This window comes from Euleptes europaea, chromosome 17, assembly GCF_029931775.1.
Source record: "Euleptes europaea isolate rEulEur1 chromosome 17, rEulEur1.hap1, whole genome shotgun sequence".
Classification (NCBI taxonomy): Eukaryota; Metazoa; Chordata; class Lepidosauria; order Squamata; family Sphaerodactylidae; genus Euleptes; species Euleptes europaea.
This window is the reverse complement of record NC_079328.1, coordinates 29251044-29275295: the sequence shown is the minus strand read 5'-3', so window position 1 is coordinate 29275295 and position 24252 is coordinate 29251044. Positions and strand designations below refer to the sequence as shown.

At 42.9% G+C, this 24252-nt stretch overlaps 1 protein-coding gene across 1 annotated transcript in view; it reads left to right on the top strand.

The window, feature by feature from the left end:
• The window catches only part of GAN (gigaxonin), a 30002-nt gene extending 14552 nt beyond the window's left edge, over window positions 1-15450 (top strand). Inside the window, exons 2-11 of the mRNA XM_056862741.1 lie at window positions 4179-4293; window positions 4670-5020; window positions 6261-6478; window positions 7438-7559; window positions 8983-9095; window positions 10444-10593; window positions 11534-11670; window positions 12286-12414; window positions 14539-14648; window positions 15269-15450. Of these exons, the coding sequence (XP_056718719.1) occupies window positions 4179-4293; window positions 4670-5020; window positions 6261-6478; window positions 7438-7559; window positions 8983-9095; window positions 10444-10593; window positions 11534-11670; window positions 12286-12414; window positions 14539-14648; window positions 15269-15450 (1627 nt within the window). The remainder of the gene's footprint in view (window positions 1-4178; window positions 4294-4669; window positions 5021-6260; window positions 6479-7437; window positions 7560-8982; window positions 9096-10443; window positions 10594-11533; window positions 11671-12285; window positions 12415-14538; window positions 14649-15268) is intronic.
• The last annotated feature ends 8802 nt before the right edge of the window (window positions 15451-24252 follow it).

The following is a 24252-nucleotide window of genomic DNA, read 5'->3' as shown; positions in this document are numbered from 1 at the left end:
AAAATTAAAAAAAACAACATATGAATATATGGTAGCTGTATCTCCCTGTTGGAGGGCAGAGTGCTCTAGTTTTTGTCCTGTGATGTTGCAATGATTTATTGTTATTTCTCGGGCATTCTGAGTTTGCTCATCATGTACAGAACGCCTGAAAACAAATAGGTAAGCAAAAAATTTCAAGAGAATTGGCACTCGGTGGAGGGTGTGGCAAAGATGCAGATCTTTTATATGTGCTGCCGAAGGGCTAGGGTGTGACCTGGAGGGGAAAAAACTTGTTCTTTGTAGGACAGATCTTTTGGGGGAGGGGGCTTGTCATTAAAAATGTCGCGTCGTGCTTCTTTATGTCGATCTTGAATTTAATGGCCGTAAAACTTTCACAAACTGAAGTCACAATCAACTGTAGGATTTGAGATGGGAGAGCTTTTTCAGCTATTAAAAAAGGCACCATTGTAAAGAGACTGGCTCTCTTTTATAACACAGTTAAACAGGACTTAATTAGGGTTAACATGGGGAGATGGCGTTCTGACAGCTCACAAATGGTAATATGGTGTATTAAGTGTGGAGAAATAGGCTTGCTTTCACTGTGGCTTGGCATGAAGTGGGATTTAGAGAGAGAAATTTATAGATATGTTGGTATCGGGCAGAACTAAGGACCAAGGTGTATTGGGTGAACCTCAGTCTTTTAAAATGTGGGCAGTCACGAATCACTTCTGAAGTATGTGTGTGTTTGTGTGGGGGGGAGTAATATGATGCTCCAAAAGAACGTGTGGGTGGGGAGTGATGTGCCTGCCTGTGCCCCCCAGGTATTTTTTTCTCCCAGCCCATGTAATTCTTTCCTATAACCTTAAGCAACAGCTTTTATGCTGACTCAGTGTTGTTACCATGAGGGATGTGTAACCAGATTAGATTTGCATATTTGATACATTGCTTCATGGTTTGCATATCCTGTCTGGCAAGTGACCTGTCCCTGATCAGGAGATGTCGTTTCATAATTGTATGCTTATTTGCATCTGTATATGGGTGCTTGCACACAAACATTACACAGCCTACTGCTTTGTGCTATTCACTAATGCGACTCCTAGTTACATACTGACAAGTTAGGTTAAATGTTGAAAGGGTTCCATGGTTCAATAAACATAAAAAAGAGCCCTGCTGGATCAGACCACCGGCCCATCTAGTCCATCATCCTGTCTCTTTCAGTGGCCAACCAGTTACTTTGGAGGGCAAACAACAGGGCATAGAGGCCGAGACCTTCCCCAGTGTTGCCTCCTAGCAGTGGTATTCAGAGGTTTACTGCTTCTGGATGTGGAGGTTCCCTTTAGTTGTCACAGATACTAGCTATTGAAGAACCTAACCTCCCAAATCTGTCTAATTCCCCCTTAAAGCCATCTAGATCCATGGCCATCATTATGTCCACTGACAGTAAATTCCACAGTTCAATTATTCATTGAGTGTAGAAATGTTTCCATTTGTCTGTCGTGGACCTATTGCCCATCGGCTTCATTGGGTGCCCCCCCAAGTTTAGTACAGTGGGAAAGGAAGAATAAAATAGAATCAAATAATAATTTTAAAGCTTTTGAACTGTGCCTCTGATTCATTTCTGTTAACACACTCTTGTGTAATCCATTGCTTATCTGCACTGTTGTGTTTCTCAGGGTATGTCCTGGGAACCACTAAGGTGCTTAACACTACAACTTAGGTAGTCTTTTAATAAGATTCTGCTTCTTGTTTTTTCCCCCCGCTTAGAAATCTTGTTAACATGGAGCTTCTCCCCAACCTACCATAATCCCATGTCATCGCCCCCCCACCCCCCCGTAAGTTTACTTCTTGAAAATGCAGGGTAGGTCTTTTATTCCTGAGTTTACTAACAAGTGGACTGCTGTTTCAAGACTGGAATCCCTTCTCACCGGCTTGTCTCATCAGTTGCAATCCTAAAAAGAAATTAAGGAGAGTATTTCAAAAGGAGGAAAGTATTCTTCTTGCTGTGTGTGTACACATGAACACATGAAGCTGCCTTATACTGAATCAGACTTGGTCCATCGAAGTCAGTATTGTGTACTCAGACCAGCAGCGGCTCTCCAGGGTCTCAGGCAAAGGTCTTTCACATCACCTCCTTGCCTAGTTCCTTTAACTGGGAATTCTGTGGATTGAACCTGGGACCTTCTGCATGCCAAGCAGATGCTCTACCACTGAGCCACAGTGTCCTTGCTTTTGCTTGCCCCTGCCCAAATGCTTATCTGATCAGGACAGTTTTCGGTTGGCAGTGGGAGCACATTCAGGTTGGGGTGCGATGGGCCTCTTCAGGAACTGGGGAAAGCTTAGTCAATTGAGGTATGACAACAGAGAGCCCTGCTGGAGGGGAGCCATGAAGGAGCTAGAAAAAGATTCTCAAGTGTAAGGATGTGTTGCTGGCAACCAAGATCAATTTAATTCATGTCATAGTATTCCCTGTTACTATGTTTGGTTGCGAAAACTGTACAATGAAGAAAGCTGACAGGAAGAAATGTGGTGTTTTAAGAAAGTGTTACAGATACCATGGACCGCCAAAAAACAAAACAAAAAGTGGGTTCTACATCAAATCAAGCCTGAACTGTCCCTAGAAGCTAAAATGACTGAACTGAGGATATCTTACTTTGGTCACATTATGAGAAGACAAGATTCACTGGAAAAGACATTTACACTAGGAAAAGTTGAAGGCACCAGGAAAAGAGGAAGACCCAACATGAGATGGATTGACTTGATAAAGGAAGCCATGGCCCTCAGTTTGCAAGACCTGATCAAGGCTGTTAACGATAGAATGTTTTGGAGGACATTGATTCATAGAGTCACTATGAGTTGGAAGCGACTATGGCACATAACACACACACACAAAAAACAGACCCTCATAAGCAACACAATATGACCCAATAGGACAGGGATGGGGAACCTCAGGCCCGGGGGCCGTATGCGGCCCCCGAGGACATTTTTTGTGGCCCTTGGGAGCTCCGGGGCCCTGTTGCGGAGGCGCGGTGCAGGGCAGCCCTCCCTGAGGGTGTTCCTGGGACCACAGCTTGCAGGGGTGCTGCGGTGCCCTTTGGACCTCCTCTCTCCGACTGACGGCTGTTGGTCGGCGAGAGGAAGGGGAGGGACACTTCCCCCAAGGCTGCCCCCTATAGCCGCAGCGTGCAGGAACGCCGGGGCACACTGTAAGCCCCTCTCGCTGCCTGTCTGCTGTTGAGCAGCGAGAGGGGGGGGGAAGAGGCCCGCGACTCCCGGCGGCAGAGCATGCGCGCAGGAGCTGATTGGGCTTCGGAGGGCCTTTTGTGGACTCTGGGGGAGGAGGGCATGGAGCCTGGGGCCAGGTCGCGTGGGGCCGGCGGGTGTGTGTGTGGTGGGGAAGGTTTTTCTCTCTCCCTCTCTTTCTTTGTCTCCCTCCGTCCTTTTATTTCTCCCCCTCTTTCCATTTCTTTATCCCTCTCTCCCTTTTCCTCTTTCTCTGTTTTCCTTCCTTCCTTCCTTTCTGATCGACCGTGGGCTGCGCCCCCCTGGTGCCTCGTTTGCTCAGGCCCACCGCTGGCTGCCCTCCCGCCTTGGCGGGGGGATGACCGGGGGAGCGGGGTTGCCAAACTCCAGGTGGTGGCTGGAGACCTGGCAACCCTAGCCTCTCCCCCCCCCACTGGGAGATCTACACCTGGTATGGCCCCCGAATGATGTTATAAATGTGCAAATGGCCCTGGGCGGGAAAAAGGTTCCCCACCCCTGCAATAGGATGTCTACAGCTCTCAAAGGTTACATGGACCAGAAATTGCTTTGTGAATCAGATCAAGGTTAATCTAGTTAATTGTTTTTTATTTGGAAAACTTTATCCTTGTCATCATTTGGAATGCTTTTGTATAATCTTGAAAACCCAGTGGATTGTGGGAGTATGTGCATGAAATAAGTAGTGAGATTTAAGATCTAAATTGGCATCATTTTTCATTTCCTGATAGAATTAGCATGACAGCCTGTTGTACTCTCAACAGCCACCAACTAACCATCCTTCTTTCTGTGTGGCTTGCTACCTTTGAGAGTTTACAGATAGAAAGTGATCCATTCTGAAATGGATGAATGTCTTTTAGTAGTTTGCGGCTATCTTGGATTCATCATTTACTGTGTATATGTGTATAACTTTTTTAACATTATCCACTTTTTAAAATTTTCAGAACAAAGCTGAACTACAATCCGCCGAAGGAAGATGGTTCAACTTATAAAATTGAACTTGAAGGGATATCTGTGGAAATTATGAAAGAGATATTGGACTACATCTTCAGTGGTCAGGTTTGTTCCCCCAAAGTTCAGTCTATGTAGCTTTGTGCTTGGGAAACTCTCGTTGTAACTGACCTGCCTGAACCTCTTCAGTGGGCAGATGGGAGACCAGTACGGTTTAATCTTGGCAAACTGCCTTGGATAGACCTGGCCTCCCTTTTTAGAACTTCTGGTCATAAACCACATCTTAAGTGGTGAGAGTCATAATTCCTACAAGAAGTCACAGTATTTAGTGATGACTTTGTATCCGAGGTGATCAACCTGTGCTATGTGTGCTGCTGGTGGCTGTGTGTGAACCACAATGTTATCCCTTGGTATTTAGTGCTTGACTTGTGGCATGCTTGTTCACTTCCCTAGTTGTAACCTTTAAAAAATTGTTTTTTTGCAGATCAAGCTAAATGAAAACACAATCCAGGACGTAGTACAAGCTGCTGACCTCTTGCTGCTTACGGACCTAAAAACCCTGTGCTGTGAGTTCCTTGAGGGTTGCATTGCTGCTGAGAACTGTATCGGAATCCGGGACTTCGCGCTGCACTATTGCTTGCGTCACGTGCATTACCTCGCTTCAGAATACCTGGAAACGCACTTCCGGGACGTCAGCAGTTCAGAGGAGTTCCTGGAGCTGAATACTCAGAAATTAAAAGAAGTGTTGTCCTTGGAGAAGCTCAATGTTGGGAACGAAAGACATGTTTTTGAAGCAGTCCTTAGATGGATCGCCCATGATCCTGAATTAAGAAAGGTGAGAAGGCAGAACTGTGCAAAACTGCTAGAGAAATATTTTTCAGCGCTTGATCATTCCCTGGGCACTTTAGGCTGAAATGTTCTGAAAGGATTTTGGTTGCTGCATTAAAGTGACATTAAAGGGGTGGTATTATTCATCACGGGGGGGGGGGGGTTGTGTGCTTAGCCTTTAGAGACCAACAGAGACGAAGGGAGTTTTGACTCTCGAAAGCTTGTACCCTGAAAATCTTGTTGGCCTCAAAGTTGTACCTATACTTGAATCTATCTGTTCTATTGGAGACCAACACAGCTACCCTCTTTTCTGTTCATAACTTATTTTGGAGGGTTTGCTAATTTGCACAATTCTGTCCTTGCTGTTTGTGGGGAAGAGGAAGGAATGGCCCAGTACTGTTCCAGCCACTGGAAATCTTAGCTCACATTCTTCTGGCTTCTGAGATTCCTTTCAGCATTGATTACAACCCTTCCTATTTCCTAGGAATGTGCTACTTTAAAAATAAATAAATAAAAGGATTTGAGATTATTGGGAAGGTTGCTGTCCAAAGCACAACACTCGGTGCTTCTGCAGAATGACACAGCCCTGGCTATTGCGAAAGTCTTCCCTTTGCTGTCATGCCCACTCTCCAACTTCTTCCATATATTTGTGCCATGAAATTGCAGCCAACTTAATGGCAAGTGAGAAGCAGAGGTGGTTTCCCATTGCCTTCCTGTGCAGAGTCTTCCTTGGCAGTCCCGTATCCAAGTACCAACCCTGTTTAGCTTCCGATATCTGACAAGGTGTGGCTACACCATGTTTCCTTCCCTCTCTTCCAGCTTCTTGCCACTGCTTTTGAGAGCTAGCCTGGTGTAGTGGTTAAGAGCAGTGTTTTGGAGCAGTGGACTTTAATCTGGAGAACCGGGTTTGATTCCCCACTCCTCTACGTGAGCGGTGAACTCTAATCTGGTGGTCTTGGGCTAGTGACAGTTCTCTTAGAGCTCTCTCAGCCTCACCTACTTCACAGGGTGTCTGTTGTGGGGAAGGGAAGGTGATTGTAAGCCAGTTTGATTCTTCCTTAAGTGATAGAGAAAGTCGGCATATAAAAACCAACTCTTCTTCTTTTTTGTTCTCCTACCCCAACACTAATATCTGTAGCTTTAGCATAACCATGGATTCTAAGAAGTAAATTTTCCTGAAAGCTGCACACTAACATACTTAATTTGTTTTGTAATCGTGTTTCGAAAAGTTCTTTCCGCTTTTTCAGGTTCACATGAAGGATGTAATGTCAGCTGTCTGGGTATCTGGGCTGGACTCTGCTTACTTGCGTGAGCAAATGTTGAGTGAGCCGTTGGTACGCGAGATTGTCAAAGAATGTAACAACATTCCACTCACACCACCACAACAAGGGGAGGCAATGCTAGCCTCTTTTAAACCCAGAGGGTACTCGGAGTGCATTGTGACTGTCGGTGGTGAAGAAAGAGTGTAAGTTGCTCAGCTGCAGTGTTTCAGCTTTTGGCAGCCTGTGTGTGTGTGTGGGGGGTTATTTATTTAAAACATTTTAATGCTTCCTTGCCACCCATTCAAGGTCCCCAAGCCGGTGCACATAAAAACATTAAAATGTTTGAACAATTAAAAACCACATTTAAAATTATAAAATAAATAAATAAAAACACATAAACAAACAATATTGAGGGTGCTCGAGCACTTTGTAAGTCTATTAGAATACTCCTATTCGGCATTACCAGATAGAATCTCCTCTGTTGTCTGGGTTATAATAATTTATTAGTACCATCACTGACCAGCACAAACAAACAACCATACAAACAACAGCCACAATAGATAATAAGAAAACCACAACATCAGCTACTACTGCTACTACAAACAATCTAAGCCTGAAAATTACATATTACGTGTATGAATAAAATTTATATAAACATTGTATAACTTGGTGTGACCCCCTTAGTATTTTGAGTAATAAAGTATTTCTGTTACTCTTATCCTGTCAGCCTGCAACTTATTTTAATAGCTACAGCACAGAATTTAGCAGTCAAGAGTGTAAACTATGATTTTTCATCAGTTGAGAGCTTCTTAGCCAGAAACTCATCTGGTTGGTCAGGGAAAGCGTTAAGCAAAGGGGAAAGAAACCTTGTGCGGACTTCTTGGTAGAATGAGCAGTGGATCAAGATATGTTCTGAAGTTTCTATATCCCCTGTTGTCTGGGTTAAGTTTCAGCTTGTGCTTTATCTGCTCAACCACTGCATCCAAACATTGGTTTAGTACAGGGACAGCTACATTTGCGGGGGGTTAGTTTGTGAAATATAGAGGGTTATCTGTATAGTGGCAACTGACATGTGGTGACAGAGCTCTGAATTATTTTGGTAGCATATAATTGGAAATAGACCTACGGTGGTGAACTAAGTTGTGCCTTTTCTTTATTTTAGTTCCCGGAAGCCATCAGCAACTATGCGATGTATGTGCCCTCTCTATGATCCGAACAGACAACTCTGGATAGAACTGGCCTCTATGAGTTCACCCAGGATAAATCACGGCGTACTTTCAGCCGGTAAACAAATGCCTCTCTTAAGCAAGAGGGACAAAGCCTAATGTCATTATAGGTTGAGTATCCCTTATCCCAAAATCTGAAATGATCCAAAAACGTTTTGAGCGCCGACATGACACCATCTGTCCTCATGTGACAGGTCGCAGACAAAACGCAGGCACGCAACAGTTTATTCAGTGCATAAATTCAGAGTCAGGAACGATGATGATGCCAAACAACCACAGGTTATCCACATGGGTAGCTGAGATGGTGACACCTTTTTTTTCTGATGGTTCAGCGTACACAAGCTTTGTTTCATGCACAAAATTATTTAAGATATTGTATAAAATTTCCTTCAGGGTATGTATATGTCTACGTAAAACATAAATGAATTTCGTGTTTAGATTTGGGTCCCATTGCCAAGATATCTCAGTATGTACATGCAAATATTCCAAGATCCAAAACAATCTGCAACACTTCTGGTCCCAAGCATTTCAGATAAGGGATACTCAACCTGTACCTATTTCACAAAGTTAAATATACTTATAGCTATTTGGGATCGTGGTCACTTAGGAAGATGACTCTCACCGTATTTTTGAGAAGAAACCAGCAGGAAAAGACTCCTTGGCTAAGTAAAGGTCAAGCAAGGAGCAATATCTGTGGCCGCTGCCTTGTTTTTATATAACAGACCCAATGTACATTTGGGCTTTTTGGTCCTCCACTTTATACTACCTCCCTGTCCCAAAAGGGATCTTCCAGAGCAGCACCCTCTGGAACTGCTGCCAGAAGGAAAAATTGGCGCATACACCCTCGCATACAGAATCATTTACATGCATGTAACGCGCACTAGCTTAGGATCCTGGCCGTATTATATCTGCATTATAGAACTTGCCAAAAGCTGTTTGTCTAACCTTGCATCTGGAAAATTACATGCTCATTCCTCTCTGTGTTGTATTAAATACAAGAGTTCAAGTAGCTTTCTAAGAAGATACTTAATGAGAACTGATTTTTAAAAAATATGTAGTAAAATGCCGTACTCACAAAGTATTCTTGCAGCCTTAGAAATACTGTTAGGCAGAAAGCTTGCAAACATTTTTTTAAAGGAATGTTCCACTTTAGAACCTCAGTGGAGCTTTGCTCTTAATGTTCTCCTGACTAATGCAGAAGGGAAAAGCCGCTCCTGGTTTAAATTTTGAACTGGTGCTCAATAGGCCAAAGAAGTGTTTAATTGTTCTTTACTATCAGTGAACCAATTTTGATACCCCTAATTTGGCCTGTCTTGGTGCCCCTGAAAAGCTAAGTAGGAAAAAAGCAAGGAGTGCCAAGGCTGACTTGTAATAGCCGATATACTTGGTGCCTGATATTTATAAACCTTATACCAGCTCAATGTGTTTTTTTGGGGTATTGCTTTAATTTTTGAAATCTTTGTGTGTTCTCTGTTTTTCAGAAGGGTTCCTGTTTGTACTTGGAGGTCAAGATGATAACAAGGTTACTTTAAGTTCTGGGGAGAAGTATGATCCAGATACGAATTCATGGAGCCCTCTGACGCCAATGAATGAGGCAAGTTTGCCATTCGGAGTCAGTGTGGTGTAGTGGTTAGTGTTGGCCTGCTGGGGTCTGGGAAACCCAGGTTCAAATCCCTGCTCTGCCAGTGGAAGCTTGCTGAGTGACCTTGGCCGAGGCATTCTTTCTCAGCCTAACTTGCTCCCAGTGTTATTATCATTGTGAGGATAAGATGAAGGGAGGGAGGGTGATGCTGTGAACCACTTTGGGTCCCTATTGGGGTGCAAAGCCGGGTATAAATATCTAAATAAATAGTAGTATCCTCAACCGAGTTGAATTTTGAATTGATCAGATGTTCGTGAGGCCATTTTCTTTAATCTGATTTATTTAGAACAATTTAGAATGGTATAATTACGATAATTTTAGAATAATTATTCTAATTAACAGGTAAAAAGGTAAAGGTAATCCCCTGTGCAAGCACCGGGTCATTCGTGACCCATGGGGTGACGTCACATCCCGACGTTTACTGGCCAGACTTTGTTTACGGGGTGGTTTGCCAGTGCCTTCCCCAGTCATCTTCCCTTTACCCCCAGAAAGCCTGGTCCTCATTTTACCGGCCTCGGAAGGATGGGAAGGCTGAGTCGACCTTGAGCCGGCTACTTGAAACCGACTTTCGTCGGGATCGAACTCAGGGCATGAGCAGAGCTTGGACTGCAGTACTGCAGCTTACCACTCTGCGCCACAGGGCTCTTACTTTCATATTACTCCCATAGAAAGGACACAGAATATAAATATGAAAATATTTAGTCTGTATTAAAAGGTGTTAATTTATAAGACTTGTATTACAAATGTAATATGTACCTTTGTTACTATTGAATTGATATTCATGTGTATACAAATACATTTATGAACATATTAATATTCATTAATACATTGTGATTCTTGAATATAATTCTATACCAAAGGTTGGGTACTAGTTGATATATTGTTTGTCTTGCACATTTAGTACCTGTAAAAAGGTAAAGGTAAAGGTCCCCTGTGCAAGCACTGGGTCATTCCTGACCCATGGGGTGATGTCACATCCCAATGTTTACTAGGCAGACTCTGTTTATGGGGTGGTTTGCCAGTGCCTTCCCCAGTCGTCTTCCCTTTACCCCCAGAAAGCTGGGTACTCATTTTACTGACCTCGGAAGGATGAAAGGCTGAGTCAACCTTGAGCTGGCTACCTGAAACCGACTTCTGTCGGGATCAAACTCAGGTCGTGAGCAGAGCTTGGACTGCAGTACTGCAGCTTTATCACTCTGCGCCGCGGGGCTCATATTCTAATTAACAACCTGTTGAATTCTTTTCATTGCCAAAGCAAGCTTATTGATTTTCTTTTTTTTCCCCCACTGATCTTTAATAGGCACGGCACAACTTTGGTTTAGTGGAGATTGACGGTGTGCTATATGTCCTGGGTGGTGAGGACGGGGAGCGGGAGCTCACCTCCATGGAGTCCTATGACATTTATAATAGGACTTGGACGAAGCAACCAGACCTGACCATGATCAGGAAGGTAGGACTAAGACAGTCGAGCTCAAACAGATGCGGGGCTTGTACGTTATTTACTGAAGGGTTGTAATACTTGTGTAACTTGGTCGGTAGCATAGATCTCTTGAAATTTCACTAGGTATGCCGCACTAAATGGGCCGACCAACCTGTGTATTTTATTCGTCAAAGTGAAATTGTAGGCACTCCAGATACCGTGGCCTTTCAATTGGTAAATTTTAAATAGAACTGCTTTGATTATGCCAATAAAGGTTTTTGAATTTGAATTTAAAAGGACTTTAAAAAGCCACTGTCATGTTTCAGAGTTCTCAAGGAGAGGCAGAGCAGTATCAGCTCCGCCAACTTACACCAATTTCTTCTCCAAGCTTTTACCTGGCAGTCTGATGTATTTTCTGTATGAGTGCTGTCAGGGAATGGTATGCTTTAGCGGCCGTGCTGGTTAAATGTGTTATCAGAGAGCAAACTTTGTCTTTTCTCTTTGATTTATATTTATTTGTTTGTTGGATTTTTGTGGTTCCCGTTCCTGACCAGGCCAGGTTCAGAGTGGGTCACAAAAGTACAATGAAAATAATCATAACTTCATAATTAAAACTAATTGCATCACTTAAAACCAGGTGCCCTCAACCCATCAGCAGCACAAAAACAGTAAACAATGGACAATGACGGGAAGCCATGCAGAGGGAATAAGGGAATAGCATATCCCAACAAATTAAATAAAAAACTGCCATAATAAAAAATTCTGGCCTCCCTTCCCAATTGCTGACCTCAGCCATATGCCTGGCGGAACAGCTGTTAGCCTCTCCTTTTCCCAATATGTAGATTATTTTGAAAGGGCAATTGCTTCTGTTCTTTTTTTTTTTTTTTTAGTTGTTTAAAAATGGGGTTGTTCTGTCTCTTCTAAGTGAAATGTTACTGTGTATGATAGCTACATTTATATATATTTTAAGATTGGTTGCTATGCAGCTATGAAAAAGAAGATCTACGCAATGGGCGGGGGCTCGTACGGCAAACTTTTCGAATCCGTCGAATGCTATGACCCAAGGACCCAGCAATGGACTGCTATCTGTCCCTTGAAAGAGAGAAGGTTGGTAACATGTTCGATACGGTCCAGGTTGCTAAAAAATGTACTTCACATCAGTCTCGTAAGCTCTTCAGGCGTTTCATAGAATCAAATAGGGACAGGTGCGCTTATAGATCTTCACAGCAAAGAGAATTCCCTGAGGGGGCAGCCCCTCACTAAATACACGGTGGCTGCATTCAGACATGATGGGACATCAACCTGGATTGTTGGGTTTGCATGCTTCGTCTCTTCTCCCTGTGCAACTCTGTTCCCACTGCATGATTGGAAGCTTCCAGGTTTCGGAAGCCTTCTGTCAATGCGTACTGAGTGTCTTTATGTCAATGTGTGATTAAAACAACAACAACAACCCCCGTCTATTTGCCCAATAAGTGTAAAGCTAATTCTGCTTTGTAGATAATTTGTAGTTGTGTTGAATTCTGCTTATTGCTGAGAGGGAATTTGCCTGCTAAATTCTTTATACAGCTTTTATGCTTTGGTTGGGTTTTGAATAGTTTGTTCCTTTTAATGGTTTTTATGCCGTTTTACTATTTTACTAGTTTTTACTTCATGAACCTCCTTTAACAGGTTCTGTGGCAAGGCAGCATATACGCTTTCTAAAGAAAAGTATTCTTTTGTTAGGTTTGGAGCAGTGTCATGTGGTGTGGCTTCAGAGCTCTATGTCTTCGGTGGAGTGAGAAGTCGTGATGATAATCAGTCCAGCGAAATGGTGACGTGCAAATCAGAATTCTATCACGATGAATTTAAAAGGTGACAACTTCGCAGTGGAAATAAGGTTCCTCTCGCTAACAAAAGAGTTGATGCAGATCAGTCTGCTTTCCCTGTAGTGTTTTCAACGAACAGTGTGCAGCTTTATATGCATAGTTGATCTAGTAACCTTTTATAATATGGCTGCTCTTTTTGTCCCCTGAAGTTTAATTTGAATGGTACTAACAGAACATATGAAACAGTGCTGAATCAAAAGTCTTTGTAGCCCAGTACAGGGGTGGATCCAGCCAGATTTTCTGTTTCACACTGCAAGTGAAAGATGCTAAAGAGTTCTTTAGCCAGTGTGGTGCAGTGGTTAGGAGCAGTGGACGCTAATCTGGAGAACCCATGAAGCCTGTTGGGTGACCTTGGGATAGTCACAGTTCTCTTGAAGCTCTCTCAGCCCCACCTACTTCACAGGGTGCCTGTTGTGGTGAGGGGAAGGATAATTGTAAGCCAGTTTGATTCTTCCTTAAATGACAGAGAAAGTCGGCATATAAAAACGAACTCCTCCTCCTTCTTCTTCCTTTTCCTCCTCCTCCTCAATATTTCTGTTTCTTCAAGGAGATGTTTTCTGGCAGCCCCTTATTGCTTCTTATTCCCCGAAGCTTCATCATTGAGAACGTCGCTTAGAACAGCTTTCATAGTGTCCCAGAGATTATTTTGAAGAATCCCTGGTTTAAGCATTAATTTTAAAGAACTAATGAATTTCAATGGGCTTTTTTATCAGCAATTGTTTGATCCAATTGGATTTTCTGCTCATGACCACACAAAAAAAGGAACATGAGGTCTTCATAGAGAAATGCCTCATGGGACAAAGGCTGCATTAAGAAGGAGGATTGAGTTAGACAGATTGAAAAGGCTGATTGAAAAAAAAAACCTTCAGTCTGCTCTTATTAGAAACAGCTTGCCAAGGTCCCAGGCAGAGGTCTTTTCCAGCCCTGCTGTCCATGGTCCTTAAACTGGAGGTGGCAAGGACTGAACTTGGGGTACTTCTGCATGCCTGGGAGCAGTGGATCCTCCCCTCCTAAGATGCATCTAATTGCATTAATGGCATTTTTGTTTGAGGTGGTGGAATAAATTCCTGTTACCAAAAGTGCAGTTGTTGCATCCCTGTATTTGCATATTTTATATAAAATCAGGCATGTGTGGGATACTTCCAGTGATAAGCAAGATTGCCCAATGGTGCCAAAGTATTTATAAGCTTACATTTGTGTTCAGTAACCACCTTGAGTTGTGGTAGCATGAATACTTCTGGTAACCAGAAGAGGGTGCTGTTTTATAAGATTTGTTTGTTCAGGTACAAGTCGTACAGATGGCTTCAGGAGGGTTATCGGTCTGCAGCAGAAGAGCTAAGACTCGAGTCCAGTAGTCCAATCAGATTTGGGGGGGGGGTATAAGCTTTCGAGAGTCGAAGCTCCCTTTGTCAGATGGTAGATGGCCTGGTCATTTCTCGGGTTTCCTCGGTAGAAATCCAAATGCTTCTGTCAGAATGATCAAAGAATCACTGGAGTCTGAACTTGTATTGTCCATTGCCTGTTTTGGCACGACTTATCTCTAGAACAGTGATGTTCAAACTTTCTACTCGCATTCCTGCATTTTATGTGCTCTGCCCAGTAATCATAGCAAAGGATTGTGGTACAACTTCCAAGAGCAACATAGAGCAGTGGGGAAATAACACTCTTGAGACTGCAATCCTTTTTTCCTGGGAGTAAGCCCCACTGAATAACTTGGGACCTAATTTCTGAGTGGATCCACTTATGATTGCTCCCTAGGAGGGTAGTCCTAAGCAGAATTAGTACTCTTTGACACAGTTCAACTTCAGTGCACTTAGAAAGGTGAAAGTCTTCCATAGGAACACAATCCTAAACATGTTTTCTTAGGAGAAAGCTAGATATATGGTACTTGCTTCCATATAGATGCAAATAGGATTGCGCTGCACGTTGATGCTCCATTCCCTCTGAAAAAAATCTTCTAAAAATAAAATACTTTTATACTTTGTGCTTGGAGGTTGTGCAAATGCCTTGAGTATGTAAAGATGTACAACGGGTGTATCTTTTCCACAAGCATGTGTCCTCATTGCACAAATTACTCTTGCCACACTTTAAATATTTCCTTTTCTTGCAGGTGGATCTACTTGAACGATCAGAACTTGTGCATCCCAGCCAGTTCTTCATTTGTCTATGGAGCTGTGCCCATTGGAGCTAGCATTTATGTGATTGGAGACCTTGACACAGGTTAGAAGCTAAGCAAAACCTTTTTTTTTTTCAAAGTACAGTTTTAAAAGTTAAATTTGTCTCCAACGATGCCACTGCTAGACATCCCTCTGGCAGCTTCCCAAAAGGGTGGGTCAAATGCCAAAGTAGCATCTCTTCTGTAAGCCTCAGAGATGTCCATTTAGGCTCCTCGCACATTACATATGGGCTTTCATGATTTTCTTATAAGTTCAACAGTTACAAACCTTTTGTGGAAAGGTGTTATTAGTGTTTGAATGATTCCTGTATTGCTTAGTCCTGTTTTTAACACATCCTTGAAATGTCAAGCTCCAGATTCTCAGATATCGCTACTCTCTTTTCCTAGCATTTTACGGTCATAGTGGATACAGGAAAGGTGGGGTATAAATGTGGCATGTAAATCATTTTGACATTGTCTTGGGGAGGGGTCTACATAGTTTTTGCAATAGAACTTCTCAAAATAACGAGTGTAAGAAGCAAAACGTAGTTGGATTTGCGTTTTCTCTGCATGTTTCTTTTTTCTTTGTCCATGTGTTTCCTTTAGGAATGGCCTTGGTTTTATTGGGTAAAGCTGCTTCTTAAATGCTGTTGAATCCTGAAGTAACAAGTGTCTTTTGCAAAAGGTACCAACTATGATTACGTGCGAGAGTTTAAAAGAAGCACTGGGACTTGGCACCACACGAAGCCACTGTTCCCTTCGGATCTTCGCCGCACTGGATGCGCGCCGTTGCGTATCGCAAACTGCAAGCTCTTCCGACTACAACTCCAGCAGGGGCTGTTCCGCATTCGTGTTCCTTCTCCTTGAGAGATCTCTGGAAAGCCTAGGAGGTGAAGAACGTCTTGAGAAGGTCCACCATTTACAACACAGCTTTATCTACAGAAGAAACAAACATCTTGCATCAGAAACTTAGATTGTATGCTCAGCTTGGGTATGGTAACTGTTCTAACTTTGGGTTTTTTTTTAAACAACAACACACACAAACACAACCGCTTAAATGCTTAACCCTCGGCATATTTGTGGGTGAGCTGTCGTACGTCGGCAACTGGCCAAGGCGAGGCCTTCGGTTCTGTTTATCTACAGATACTAAACCATGCTAGTGAAGGAGTTCCTTTGCTTCTAACAAAGAGGAATAGGTTAAATGTAGTGGGAGAAAACAAGAGAGGTGCGTTTCCGCCACAGGGAATTGTTGTGCATAACTGTCCAGTCTTGAACTTTTGTTAGCACTGATGACGCTAGAAATACTGTATGAAAACCAATCTTACTAGTTTGCCAAAAGAGACAGTTGACTCCACTGTGGAGAGAGAGATGGGCAATTGCACCTTTATTTACCAGGCCTTCCTTACAATTTAAGGTCTGTGCCTGAAAGAGTAGAATTTGTACATATGTCATTTTCAGTGTGGGTTTTTTTCATTCCTAACAATCTTTTTTTAAAAACTATTTTAAATGGACTGCGCTAAACCGAGCTAAGGGTTACAATACAATATAAAACGGATGATTACACTGGATATATATATTTTAATTTTTAAACCTTGTGTAGAATCAAGCGTATCTAAGACTTCGTCACACGTGGGCCAGCGTGCAGCCGTGGTGTGGATTTCAGACGCTGCAATATCCAGCCCTCATTTAAAGGGGAGAGGGCTGGGCCTTCCAAACCTGCCACGCTGTCGCTACGGCCGGGCTAATGTGGCCCTGAGAGGTTGCTGTTTTGGGGAGCTGTGCTGTAAGGAGTATCTTCTTTCAAGACAACTTGAAAGTTTCTGCCGGCTCACCATAAGACGTACATTTTAATGGATGTTCTAGACAAAAAAGTCAAGAAGGCAGAACATGAGGTGTTCTAGAGGTTGGTCGTGATGGCAGGGAAAACGATTGAAAGGTAATACATTTAAGAGTCAGTTCTGGAGAGTTCATATGGGGATCAGAAGCTGGTGTACAGATGACCTCTTTCAAATGCACACTCCTTGACCACTACTGACCTTCAGAATGCTGTTGGTGAAGTTTTTTTTTTTCTTTTCCAGTTTTTTGTAAGTTTTGCTCAGACTATTAATATTTAATTGAATTATACATAGGCAGTTTCTGCTGGTAGAACACAATTTACCTCACTACTGTAAATTTTGTTTTGTTACCTGGTGTTTATAACAATCAAAAAAAGAACGATGGGGGGGGAGGGAAAGGCAGCTGAAACGCTCCGTGTTGTCTCAAACCATATTCTTGCACTGCAGGTTGTTAGAATCGGTATTGTTGCAAGATGTGCTTTCGCATTCTGAAACATTTTGGGTCCTCAAGTAATACACTTCGTTGGACTTGCTGCTGCTCTTGTTTGTACCATCCTGAATCTAAAGGGACTCTGTCTTTGACATTAAGAAGAAGGACACAATTACAGCTAGAGATTGATGTGACAGTTCTTGAACTCCACTGATGGAGACATTCCAATTTTGGGCACAGTCCACTCACAGTTTAAACGGTTTTGAGTCCCGTTCATCTCAGTGAGAAAGATTTAAATGCATGCTTCTCTTGCTCACTGAAATCAGTGAGGCTTAGAAGTTGTAAACTTTGGCTGGGTCATTTCTTTTTCTTCTTTTTTTAATAAGACTAAAAAGAATAACTCTTAAGTAAACAAAAGATTTGTTCCATTAATTTGTGCCGCTAGATATGCCTGATTCTGCTGTATGCAAGTTTGGGCAGATTTTTTACTTGCTGGCCATATTCTTGAAATAAGGCACATTCTTGAACAACATATGACTAGGCTTGTATGAACAATGGGGCTTCTTCCCCCCCCCCCCCCCCGCCATGTACACACACTACGAGCCACACGTAGGAAGTGCTATGCAGAGACCTGGGATGGGGGAAGAGGAACAGCTATACCTTATAGAAGGCCTTATGTGTACCTGAAGGGGTTTCTTGGTTGGCAGCTGGAACATTTTTTTTAATCCAAGATAAGGCAAATTGTTGCAGATTTTAACACAACTGGATTTGCGTCCTGCATTGGGAGTGACTAAACTCAGTACTACGTTTGCATATTCTAATGGGCTTCCCTACGCATTATTATAATACTGTAAGCTATTGTTTCCAACTTTGGCAGTCTTATGAAAAGTCTGAAGTGTCTACTTCTTATAATTTTTTTTGCAAATTATTTTTTTATGACGATGCTGAGAATATATTCTGCAAATTTGCAGTGACCCGTGGCTCACTGGGAGTTGGGACCTTCATATTTATTGTATCGTCAGGTGCTGGTACAGGCTGCATATGCCTTTATTTTATTAAGAATGTTATTTTTATTGGAGCAAGCAACAAAAAAGCCCTCCGTACGGTGAGCCTGATGACGTTTCAAGAAAGAATTTTTGCTTTAATTTCACTGACATTTCAGCATGCTTTGGGGCTTTTTTCGGATATTAGAAAACCAACGTTGTCATTGGGGGTGGGGGGGAACCAAGCAGGTTAAGGAAATGGAAAATCTAGGCCAGAAACTGCTGCTCTTTCTCTGCAGAATTTGGTAGCTGAGTTCAAGCTGTTTGTTGATAAACGTACAGCTCTGTTCTTTAAGCCGCTGCACAGAAAGTATTTGGGATAGGGCAACCATTGTGGAGCAGCTTAGCACTACCACATTGCCAAGATGCACAGTCATCAAACACAACACTCCAAAGTGGAGGGAAAGCTGCTGTTGGGATTGCACTGATACTGATTCACCAACACAGAGCCAACAAAACTGGTGTGCTTCTGTGCACCTAGTATTTGCTTGTGAGCTTTTTCTAGTGGAACTTGCAACTAGCAGATAGTGGCCAGCACATGAGTACTCTAAGCTGCCTTTTTAACTGGGTCAGATCACTGGTCTCTAAGTGTCAGGACCGTCTACTCTGACCAGCAGCAACTCTCCAAGGTCTCAGGTAGTGGTCTTCCGCGTTATCTCCTATCTGATTCGTTTACTTGGAAATGCCGGGGATTGAACCCGAGAGCTTCGGCGTGCAAAGTAGATGCTGTGTACCACTGAGCCATGGCCCTGTTCCACCCCCAAACAGTGTTAGGGTAGTTGTTCTTTGTTCTGGGTCACAGCTTCACCCAGTATGTAGGGTCACTGTGATCTTGGGCCCAGATGACAAATTATGGCGGTGAGCCTGTACATCTGAAGTGCATCACTAGTGGAGACTTGCAAAATAGTGGAATGGGGATGGGAAGGCAAAATTGGGAACGCTTCCACCCCCACCTCCCAATTACTTCTCCCCATCCAGTCATTCACAGAGCCTCCACAGAGAGGCCAAGTGATTTTGGAAAGCGGTGTTCTTTTACTATCCCGCTTCGATTCATAGGACTTGCCTATTTTAAATCAAGCTGCCTTCAGATCTCTTTCAGCCCTGAAAGTGTTGAATGCAGGCTGGGTTTATTTCAGTGGCCCTTGCCTGCAGTTAATGCCTAACAGAGTTTGTGCTTAAGCAAATGTGCCTGAGTCTCAAGAGCAGCAAGATCTCTGGTGATTCCTAGCTCTTGTTAGCACAGTACCGTTTTATGCTTTACTGTGATGGTGAAGCAGTTTGCTGTTAACGTTTTCACTCTTTGCTTCGAAACTAAGTTGTTCATCTTGCGCTTAGTCTGTTGCACCTTTTGGGGGAAAGTGCACCAATCAAAACTTTGTTGATTAGAGTAACCTCTGAAGATGTATCTGGGTTTAAGCTAATGCAGCCGTAATTCCGTTTTTTAATCTTTTAAAAATGGCAGGGTGGGGTCTCTTTCCACAAAAACCCAGACATCATTAAGGGGATTAACAGAAAGAAATGTATTGGTGGGGGGAAGTATTTCTTGCATCTCTGGCATTAAGCAGTGTCCACTGGTGCAAATAAATAAAAAACTTTTTTAGGTGCAGTTTCTGTGCTCAGTCACTGTGTCGATGTTTCCAAAAAGCACTGAATCTCCATCACTCTCTCACACACAATGCAGTATGCAATAACAAAAACCCCGTTCTAAGTGCCAAGAATTTAGTTTCCCCTATGCAGGTACTAAAGATTTGCTCAGTTAAAAGTGCCGAGGTATTTAAACCATTGAGCTACAAAAATACTAGTGGGATTTTAAAAACAAACAAACCATGAAGCATGCTTGAACTTATTCAACTAAGGTTCTGCCAGGGTGTGTGTGAGCGCACGTGTGTGTATGTTTTAATTTATCCTCCAAAGCTGCCTTGGGAACTGTCACTACCTGTGGTACACGTGGACTCTGGTGTGCTGTTAATATTCTAGTGCCATGCACGTAAATAAATAGTAGATGATAGCTAACAATTTCATTTTGTTTAATTTATATACATGCCCCATGGCGCAGAGTGGTAAGCTGCAGTACTGCAGTCCAAGCTCTGCTCACAACCTGAGTTCGATCCCAACGGAAGTTGGTTTCAGGTAGCCGGCTCAAGGTCGACTCAGCCTTCCCATCCTTCTGAGCTCAGTAAAATGAGTACCCAGTTTGGTGGGGGTAAAGTGTAGATGACTGGGGAAGGCACTGGCAAACCACCCCGTAAACAAAGTCTGCCTAGTAAGCATCGAGATGTGACATCACCCCATGGGTCAATAATGGCCCGGTGCTTGCACAGGGGACCTTTACCTTTTATATAAATATTTAAAACCATGAGCCTGATCCATTCCTGTGTGGGCACACAGCTATGCCTTGTAGGGCCCAGTGGTGCCCTCTTCCATTCCTTGTTTGTCTGAGGGCGGTGGTGGTTGGATCAGCCTGCCAGCAGTTAATCTGGTTGCTGGGGGCATTTAGTCACAGTGAGTAATAAGCTGGAGAAGTGAGGGTGGCTGGATGTGAATGTGGGAGGTGTAGACGAACTGTAAGTAACAGCCCTCAGCTGCTGTGCATGCGCGGTCAGGAGCCGGCAATGCTCAGTGTCCTGTTCCTCTCCTCCCTCGAGTGCACAGTGGCGCCTGTTGAGATATGGATTGTGCCCTGTGCAAGTTATTTTAAGTGATCAACAAGCAGAAGGGAAAGGATGTACATCTCAAGTTTAAGTATAACGATATACATTCAAAAGGCAACCATGTTGGCTTGAAGAGTCTGGCGCCGCTTCCAGCCTACACCGTGCCCTTTGTAACCCTTGCCACCCTTCGGTTTTCAAAGCCATTTCCTAAACCATAAGGCTGTAAAATATTCTGGAATTTATTTCAGTTGTTATGAGCAGAAAGATCCACTGAGGACAATATGGACTGGTTCGAGATGTCCTAGGTTTTGGTTTTTCAGGCAATGTGTGTCAACCGAGGTTTGTATTCAGAACTCAACGAAGTTCTGTTGGGACAGCTTTCTTAGAAGCAGGCCTGCCTGCACACAAGTGCCTCTCTGAGACACGGTGGTTTGAGGGCCGGATCCACCAACTCATTCTCCCAGAATGAGCCACTTCATTCACTGGGTAAATAGAAGATGGCAGACCAAAAGTCTGCCTTTTTTTTTTTAGTTACTCAGACTTGGGGCTTCAACTGGTGAAATATCAGATGCTCTCAGGTAGAACTAGACCTTGTGCCCACCTTCCCATGTCTGTCTCCTCCCCCCCCCAAATACCATGAATATTTACCTGTGCTATGACATCATGACCGTTTCCCTCCCCCAATCCACAGCACCAACGGGCACCCTCCAATAGCTGCTTGCCGTTGTTCACTCCAGATTCACTGTGCAAGTATTATATACTCTGTGTGAGTTTCGTTGAAGCGCACTTGTTTAGCATGAGCCATTAATGGTGTATCCAGACAGGTGCTGTTGGATCATTTAACAGTTCTCTGGACCGGGGTCTAACTGCAGAACTAGCATTACCATCTTTTAACAATATTGTGAAAGAATAGTGTAAGCAACCATCACCAAGTGCCTAATAAGACTGTAGTCAGCGGATTAATGTCTTTAAGGGTATGTTAATTTTTCTTAATGCTAAATTGAGCTTTTTTTAATGAGTCTGATTGCTGGCTATGTCAAGCACTTAAAATTTCATGGTCATTCTACTATTTTAACACTCTTAATAAAGCCTTAAAAATAAATAGGGAAGCGGGAATTTTTCCTTTTTGTCAAGAGCTCTAGGGTTAGGGCAAAAGAGCTGGCCAAAAAAATAATAATAGCAGCTGTAGAAGTAACAGAGACATCTTAGATTCATTATGCATTCTTGTCAAGCTTCCTTGGACACAATGGTAGTTACTGCTGAATAAACATGCTTAGGATTGGACTGTTTAATTACGTTGCTCAGAGTCTTCCCACTGACTGTAGGACCAATCCGGATTCATTCAGATCATTTTCAGTTTGACTCTTGAACCCAAGCAGACATTTGCTCTGCCCTGGTGCCTCTGGCTTCCATCAACCAGATCCGACTGAAACCCTTTGGGTGAAGTGACATTGATATTCTCATGAGTGCTCAGTTTATTGAAATCGATTAATTAGATACCTGTTCTGAATCTTCACCTAATGTCCCTCAGATTCCCCCACCAAAAAATATATTCCTAAGACTGTTTCTTGACACAGTGTTAAGGTTTTTTGTTTTAAATGTAAAAGCGGCTGTGTGAGGGGGGAGAGAAAGAGAAATGGGTCAGGGCCGTGATGCTGGGGGTGGATGTACTCCTTTCTCTTTGCACTGTTTCCCCAGTCTGCCTCTGTAAGGAAACTATAGGTGTTTGCCGTAGCGATCTCCTTCTGCTATGGCCCCAATCCAATTTACACTTCCCCATTTCCCTCCTGCCTCATGGCTGTTTTGAACTTCTCTTTTTAAGGAGGGAGATCCCTGGGTCTCCTACTGTCTTGTCTGGTTTCGTCCTGAGTGTAGCCATGTTAATAATATAGTTGTAGACAAAACCACGTAATGCCATTTGAGCAACGCTCAGCCTGAACTACCGAAACCTGCTGCTGTATGGGGGGGGGGGGCATCTGTCATCAGTGGGTTTTAGACTCTGTTGCTCAGTAATTAAATTGTGTTTGTCATATAGTAAAACAAGAGGAAACTGTCCCTTAATTTAAGGGCATTTCTATTACTAGGGCTGTAACGTCCAGCCCTTTAGGCTGGAGATTGCTCTGCCATTTGAGAATAAGCAAATAGATGAGAGTGCCACTCAAAGTGTCTCGCAGTCTTTTCACATACACCTCTGCCTCAGCTGCCCCCCCCAAAGGAAAAATGAGAACCAGGGTTAGGTTTTGTTGAGGGATGACTGCATTTCAGAACCCTAGCAGAAGGGGAAACAGTGTGCAGATTTCTCCTACCATTAATTGTAACAGGCTGGTATTTTTCTGGTGTGGTTCATAAGCCTGAAAACAAGCAAGGGCAATACAGCAGAGCAAAATGTGCATTTTTTGCTTAAATCAAAATCTCATTTGTAATTGCTCCATGAGACAATGAATATAAAGTTTCTAAAATTACTTCATGTCAGCTTTTTGGATAAAATATGGATGGATCTTTCCAGCCGCTGCTTTCTATGAAGAATTCTCAAGCTAGTGTTGGTGTTCTGGCATATGCTTCTACCCTTCATCTCCCCACCCCCTTTCCATGTATGAACTGGACCTCGCAGCCTTTGCTTGAATTTGGTAATCCAGCTATGGGCGCATGTCCTTTACAGGGATAGATTTGGGTGGCCTTGAAGTATTAACTAGACGGGGAGAGAGAGAGTGTCCCTTGAAGTACAAGTAATCTTCAGCATCCTGCATCTTGTTTGGCTTTTTTTCAGCTGTGCTGAAGAAAAATCTTACCACTGTGTTTTCACTTGAATTTTGACATTTAACTATAGCAATGTTAAACAAGCAGGAATTCCCAGCTTTTGCTTCTCAGGAAATGCAGAAGAACCGCTTACACATGTGCAAGGATAACCTTTGCTCATTCTGTTTGGCACAGCTGGTCACGTTTTGTTCTTCTTCGATACCCAGAGCCTTGTTCTTTAAGCAAACGTAAAGGTGCTATTTTGGCCATACTTCTGAATTCTTTAATGGTGTGCTTGACACGTTTAAATCCATCCGTTTACTTCAATGGCAGTTGTTTGTTCCTTTTGTGGTATTTTCCATGTTTAATTTTCAGCTTTACCTTGTGAACACTCTTCCCCTACTGTTCTTTCTTTTCTTAACCCCTTTCATTTAATACAAAAGCTACCTTTGGTTGAACAATAAGTCTTTTTGCAGTCTCCCTGTTGCTGTAAAATTGTAAGAAATACTTCATTTATACAAGGGAGCTTTCTGTAAAGTCATCCCTCATGAAATCAGAAATGTTTCTCCAGTTGCATCCAGTTCCAAGAGGTGTGTCGGAGGGTTATAGCTAAAAAGTAGTCACCCAATTCCATTTCAGTTATTGTATGCTAAGTTTCTCACTTCTTGAGCAGGACATCTCTTGGGAGCCTATAATTTCGCTAGCTATTTTCCAAGTAAAAGACTGCTTGCTCCAAGTATTTAATCAGTGAAGTCAGCATGCCAAGGAAGAACCAACATGAAACCATTGTCAGGTTTGCCAAAAATTCTTCTAATGAAGGATGGAGCTGCTGTTCACAATTCTAGGGAGGAAGTAGGGTGCCTTTCTCATAATGGGATAATAAACATCAGTTGATTCATCCTGATTCCTCCTTTCATTCTGGTGGCATTAAAAATATGCATGGCATCTTCTGCTCTGTTTGTGTGTTTCTCTGA